The sequence below is a fragment of the Aplysia californica genome, unplaced genomic scaffold, assembly GCF_000002075.1.
Source record: "Aplysia californica isolate F4 #8 unplaced genomic scaffold, AplCal3.0 scaffold00155, whole genome shotgun sequence".
NCBI classification, from domain to species: Eukaryota; Metazoa; Mollusca; class Gastropoda; order Aplysiida; family Aplysiidae; genus Aplysia; species Aplysia californica.
The window spans coordinates 743538-750849 of record NW_004797425.1 but is presented as its reverse complement, the minus strand read 5'-3'; the positions used below and the strand labels follow the sequence as shown (position 1 = coordinate 750849).

Here is a 7312-nt window from a genome sequence, read left to right as displayed (position 1 = left end):
CGTAAGTTGTGCTTGTTCAACTATAGTGCCGTCAAAAATTCGTGGCGCAACTTATCTTCAATTGTCTTTTTACCGGAGAATCAATGTCACCCATATTTTTCATAGTAGTTTATGTCAGTTTGTCTCAACTTAATCATATGTTTCATCAACAACTGAGACTAGATTTAAAAACACGTCCATCAATGTCTGTAGATTGCCAATACATCCGCAAAGCAGAATATTTCTGCAGCAAAATAGAAGAATTTGAAGAATTAAAGGCTGAGATGGCTTGTGACTTCTGCTGTGGCCTATGAGACCAATTCTGGCAGAGAAAAGTTTGCAACGCTCTGAACATTTCAAGGCTCCCCTTCCACTTGTTGGTGAGCGCAGCTTGCGGGCTTCTCTCTGGTTTTCGGCATTTCTTACTCATGAAGCCTCTTTTTATTTGCTGCCGACTATGACTGCTGCTCTCCAGCTGGTTCGGACAGGACCTAGGCTCTCCCATTTCGAAGGATTTACGTTGAAGTCTTCTTGAGATATTTTCAGGGTGTCCTTGTAGTGCTTTTTTGGGTGCCCCAACCTTACGTACGCTTCCCTGAGGACAGTTCAGAATAGAGCACTGCCTTAGGGATTCTGAAATCAGGCATTCTTACGACATGGCCAGCCCAGCGAAGTTGAGCCCTTTTGAGCTTATAAAACAGACTCTCGGCATTTGTCCTTTTGAGAACTTCTACGTCTGGTATCTTATGCAATTTGATGCCAAGTTATTCTCCAAAGGCATCTCTATCTCTATCTCTACATATTTATCTCTATCTTTATCTTTATCTCTATGTATTATATTTGTGAAAGTTCGTCACTTTGGCCGCCTAAAACTTCCGAACCTCTTAACTTTCGAATTTGACAAAATTAATTGAGGTTCAGAATCATTTAAAGGGTGCACCATTTTATTGAGGAGCCTGTTCGTTTAGATGTAAACTTGGGAAAGTCCGTCTTCTAAGACGCCATGGTAAACAAGTGAGGTTTCCATTCCTTAGCCATGCGCACTGTTTCCACACCTTTGAAATTCTGGAGTGTACAACCACGAAAGCGGAATAGAGAATTAATCTATACATCTATCATAATATATTTGGCAATTTGGAAACACAGGTGTCACTTTTCCCCTAAAACTACGACAGCTGCAGAGTTGAAAGTTGGCAAGTACCTGCAAAAAGATAGATCCACATGACCGAAAGTTTTTTTTTCCGCACCAGTTATTGCACTTAGCGTGCTCAAAACATGAGTTCCGTAAGCAAAGTTTAGAGATTAGAAGAAGTACGGCGGACTTGCTTTTAAAAGTGCTATTGTCCAAGCTCATAGGGTGCAAACCTTTTAAAGTCAGTAGATATCATCGATTAGGATTTTTAAAATTATTATTTATTAAGGAATTTTCTATATAACAGCGCTCAGGTGCTTTAAAGTATATTCGTCTGTTGAGATAGTTCACAATAAGGTGTGCAAAGAATTTTTGACCGCACTATAATACAATTTAATAAGAATTTTTTTTTTCTTTTTAGCATTATTCATTATCTATACCTTTTCTGCCTTTTTTCTTCTTCTCTGTCTCTCTGCTTATCAGCCTGTTTGTCTTTCTTTCTTTTCTTTTTTCATTCCTTCTATATTTGATACATTAATTTTTGTACCTTTCTTGTCCATCGATTTATAAAATGAGTTTTGCGCATCCTAAACACAGACATGCCATTCCGAAGGAAGAATACTTGACTCATTGGAAAGAATGAAAAAAACCCATCACTTTTAACAACCCCCTTTGCAAAAAACAAACAAAAACAAAACAAAAACAGACTAACAAAAACAAAAGGAAACAAAAGGAACAAAAAAACCCACACAGGAAATGTCTCAAACTTGTGTAACTTGACCCTGTCTGAGATTATAGAGACGGTTGTGGGTGCTTTTTCCACCATTAGAAACATTGGAAATCTTTCTGGAATACTGGGTTGTTTTCAACCCAATTTCTACAGCCACAATTTTTCCCGTTTTCATCCCACATTTGCAAAATAGTGTTGCGAATTTCAATTCGATACCTATACTCGACTCTAACTCCTCTCTCTATCTCCCTCTCCTCTCTCTCTCTCTCTCTGCCTCTCTATCTCTCTCTCTCTCTCTCTCTATCTCCCTCTCTCTTTCTCTCTATCTATCTATCTATCTATCTATCTCTCTCCCACCCCCTCTCTCTCTTTGTCTCTCTCTCTCTCTGTGCCTGATGTGTGGGTGTGGTGATATTCTGAGACATACCGTAGTTTAGCGTAGCTGTTTACTAGAAAATTCAGCCTATCATCCCTTGAGACAGTAGCAGATTGTAAACTATGTGCACACTTTTGCCATGGATTTATAACATATTTTTAACAAGAGTTTAATTACAAAGAATATTTTCTTTATTGAAACTGATCAAGGACACAATATTTTGAAAACTAAAAAAAAAAATTCACCTCAGACGAAAAACTACTCACAACTCCTTGTTGATGTGATTATAAACAATGAATTTTCTCCGCATATCGTAAAACCAATTTAGAATTAGAGTGGAAATAGCAGTAACCTTTAAGTAATCGAATCAATGCGGGACGAAAAACGGATGGAACGAAAACAGGTATGACGAAATTAAAAAAACACGAAAATTGTGAGACGAAAACGCACTCAAACAATAAATCAGCAGAAGGTACAACTCCTCGAATGATAGGAAACAGTATAGTAGAACTCTGAAGGCCTAAGCTTAGATGTAATTGGGGTATCTTGTCTTCAGTGTATCACCTCTGTTTCTTCCTTCCAGTTGTCTCCCCTAGCCAACAGACAGAGAGTGAGAGAGAGAGAGAGAGAGAGAGAGAGAGAGAGAGAGAGAGAGACAGAGAGAGAGACAGAGAGAGAGACAGAGAGTGAGAGAGAGAGAGTGAGAGAGAGAGTGTGTGTGTGAGAGAGAGAGAGAGAGAGAGAGAGAGAGAGAGAGAGAGAGAGAGAGAGAGTCCAAGCAATCTCCCAATGACGTATTTTTGTCTGCTAGTAGGGCGTTCGACTCATCCAAAGATGGTTCAAGTAGCTGGCTTCATAATCTTGTTACTAATAGAGCATAATATCACATTGCCGTGTTGCTAAAATCTTTCGCACCCAGTTTTCCAAATAAACCAAGACGCTAAAAGAAACATAACGATACGCTGTATTGGTGTACCGTTAGCTCAGCTGATAAGGGGAGGGCTCCAAAGTCGGTAACCCTTGTTCAATTGTCGAATCCGGACTTGGACATTCGAGAACTTCTGCTATCTGGGATCGGATGCTTTCATCGTTCTCCACACACTTGCCTCAGATTTGTAGAGATTGACTTTAAATAAGAATTGCCTTGTCGAAAGTAATGGTTCTGTGTGAAAGTGGAATTGCACCCGTATTGTACAATTTAGATATTGCAAATATCCATACTGGCTTCTTGTGACATCCACTTTTTGGGATTTTTTAGACACCAGAAAGACGTAGAAAGTTCTTGCATGTCTGATGAAACATATTTTCTTTCGATCTTCGCTGTCACGACAGTTTGACGCGCTCGAGAAGACGTTAAAAAACCCACCAAAAACAACAATAAGAAAAAAACAAACACATCAACAACGTTTAATGAGGTTGACCTTTAACTTGTCTGCCTGTAATGCCCTCTTTAACGTTTAAAGGTCCTTAACCCGCTGTGTCCACAGACTCGCACATTGAAAGCACTTTCCTAGACGGAATGACCACATATATAATGTTTAGGTTTAAGTACTTTGACAGGGGAAAGGGTTTCAATAAACATCACGTGTCAAGGTACCGGTTCACAAAAACTGGACAAATAGAACCCCATTAAGTGAAAGCTGACAAAGGCAGCCTAAAGGGTGGCAAGTAATGAAGGAGAGAACGAGAAGCCGCACAGTAGTATCGACCTGCATGGGTATTGCGAAATCAAAGCCTTTTGCGTCATCATAGTACTAACTTCTCAAGAGCCAAAAGCGCTTTGATCTCATCATTTGCTGAATGCTGGTTTCTCGTAGCGAAATATTTTGCACCATCTCGCTAATGCTTTGCCATAAACCTTGATCCAGCGTAATTCCATTACAATTTACAGCGAGACAGCCTTTGTACAACATGCTGAGAACATAGCAAAATGGACAAGACCACATAAACTTGGGTTTAGGGCGTCTCCTGAATCTTTGGCGATCTATTGGAAACTGGACAACGGCGCATTGTACAAAACTCGTCGAAAAGTTGGGCAGAAGTAAAAATTATCGGAATGTAATTTTTAAAAATCTCTCCAGATATATAAATGTATCCTTTGCACACCCTAAAGCATTGCAAAGGACTTCCGGTTTGACTTGGCCTGTGGCCGGTCGTGTGTTGTTTCGCTCCGAGGTTTTCGGTCATTTACTTGTGTTTTCCTCTACGGATTGTTTTATGCACTTGGCACAATATTTTGATCCCCATAAGGTTGTCACTCCACATATTTAATAAAATTAGATTGCCAATCTGTCGCGAATATTCACTGCTGCAGGGTTCATACAAAGCTTAAGTCAAAGCATCGGTTAACGAAGGGAACTTGTTACTGAAAGAGATTTTGAGAATTATTTGTTCATCATTTTAAGAAAAAAGTATATGAGGAATATAGTATATCTTGTGATTTTCCGAAACAAGCACACCTTATTATGAAGCATTGAGCGCAACCTGCAATCCTACAGACTCTCATCTTTGTGAGCAGTTACGACAACAGCGACGACGACATCAAGAGCAACAACAACAACAAAAACAACACAAACAGCAACAACAAAACAACAACAGCAGCAGCAGCTGCAACAACAACAACAACGACAACAACAACAAAACAACAACAGCAACATCAACAACAACGAAAGCAAAAAAAAAAAAAAAGAAAAGAAGACGTTTCTGAGACGAATGACACGACCACTGGCACAAGCACTATCCCTAACCAAATCAGTTATTTTTGCATGCTGAAACACTACAACAACACGTCGACATCATACACACTTCTTTTGAGCCCCCTCGCGGGCTGCCAGTATGCTTCTGTCCTCAGCTCTGCCACTTCTACTCTTCTGACTCTGGGTCTGCCCTACAAGACTCTATACTTTCCAACTACAATAAGAGAGCGCGGCCAAGAGGTACGGTCACAGTAGATGTCTCCTTTCAGATGACAGGAATCAGGGGCGTGGTAAGTAACACCTCAGTTGTGGTGAGTTAGATCTCAGGTGTGATAAATTAGATCTCAGACATAGAAAGTTAGATCTGATATGGTGAACAATTTCTGATGTGGTAATTTAGATCTCCGATGTTATCAGTTGCATCTCAGAGGTGATAGGATTATTACCCCCAATCCAGTAATGTAGACCTCAGATGTTGTAATAATTTAGATCTTAGATGGGATAAGATCTCATAGGGTAAGTTAGATCTCATGTAGTAATTTAAATCACATATTATGTGGTTAGTTAGATCTCAGATGTGGTAAGTTAGATCTAAGATAAGGTGCGTTAGATCTCAAATATTATGTGAAAAGTAAGACTTGCAATCTTTATAAATGTGGAAAGTTCGAAATCAGACGTGGAATATAAGACCCCCCCCCTCTCTCTCTCTCTCTCTCTCTCTCTCTCTCTCTCTCTCTCTCTCTCTCTCCCCCTCTCTCTCTATCCTTCTCTCTTTTTTCTTGAATCTAAGACGTGATAAGTTAGATCTCATGTATGGGAAAAAAGAACGCAGACGTGGTGAGTGGTGAGTTTAGACCACAGACGTGGCATATGGCACCACAGACGTGACAGGTTAGATCTCAGATGTTGGGGCTCAGAATTCAGATAGGATATGTAACAACAGGCACGTTTGATGGAAAGAGACGCAGAGGCAGACAGAATGACAACATGGCTGGGAGCAGCAAGAACAACAGACACCATCGCTGCAACGCAAGACAGAGTGAAGTGGATGTCCATGATCGCCCACGCCAGTCGGCAAGGCACATGATGATGATGATGTCATACATATGATGTGGAAAATTAGACAAAACACGTGGTATGTTAGACCTGTTATGCGTGGCCTCTAACGTGGAGTGTTCAACCGCAGACATAGTGTGTTAGACAGCAAACCTGGTTTGGTAAATCTCAGACTTAGTATACAAAATATGTATTAGATCTAGATCTCAAGCGAGAAATGTATGGACAATTGTATGATATTTTTTTTCCTTTTGCTTACCACTTTGACTTACTGTGAGGAGAATCTTCGAGTCTGGTCACTGTAAGGGTTGGAGGTATCAAGGGAATGAAGATACCTAGTTTTTGGATTGGGAAATGTCTCTTCGTCACACACACACACACACACACACACACACACACACACTCGCAGTGGCAGGGGTCAACGATTGATTAAACCAAACTTTTAACACCAAGCCATGGAATCGGTGAGTGAAACAAAGGAAACGAGAACGTGAAACGATGAAGTATTGTGTGTTTTAACCCTATCCGTACGCCCTGGGGTCATTTTGTACCTACGAGGTTGTGTTCTTCACAGTTCAAATTACTCGTTGAAACTTTTATTATGTCTCAAAAAAGTCATTTGGACAGACTGCTATGCCAAACGTACGGATCAGATTAACGAGTAAATTTCTTCTTTGGAACGTGGTGGCACAGAGTCCCCTAAGTGGCATGAATATATGATAGTAAAACACGACCTACGGATAGGGTTAAAACAAACAAAAAAGTAAAGAAGGAGCTGTTTTGTAAGCAGTTAGAAGAAGGACCAGCTTGTAGACATTGTGTACATGGTATACATAAGTATATGTACTCTAAACTCGTTTATGCACTAAACACATTCTGCACGTAGTATAAAGGTGCAGTTCCATGACACGTATTTTACACGTACGTATTTCGTACGTATTAGGTACGTATTTTTAGTCGTACGTATTTCCTGTTTCCGTGATGCGTAGTTTTTCAATGTCATGCTCATGCTGTATCGGAACAACTTAGAGGGGGAACTGCTGCTTTTTCTTTCCTCATCCTTACTATCGCCATTTTTACCTCTTCTTCTTTTGCATTTTTGTCACTTTCTTGTGAACTGCTATTTCCGGGGTGCCTTGATAGTCGAAGCAGACTTTGTTGTTTTGAGGCTAGAGAGGTGAGCGGAGTAAGGCTGATTCCCCGTTTGGACTTCTCTGTTGTCATCCATCCCTTGGCGCTCATATTACTTTTTGCAGTTGCGAGCGCCGTAAAACATTACTAAAGCAAACAGAGAGCAGTGGATAGAAACGATTAACACTGCTAAGACATTCACTTGTTTTTTG

The 7312-nt window shown here is 40.2% G+C and overlaps 1 protein-coding gene across 1 annotated transcript in view; it reads left to right on the top strand.

The window, feature by feature from the left end:
• Positions 1–635: 635 nt before the first annotated feature.
• LOC101857109 (acetylcholine receptor subunit alpha-type unc-63-like) overlaps positions 636–7312 on the top strand; it is a 13923-nt gene continuing 7246 nt past the window's right edge. The window contains exon 1 of the mRNA XM_035969556.1: positions 636–718. Within this exon, the coding sequence (XP_035825449.1) occupies positions 636–718 (83 nt within the window). The remainder of the gene's footprint in view (positions 719–7312) is intronic.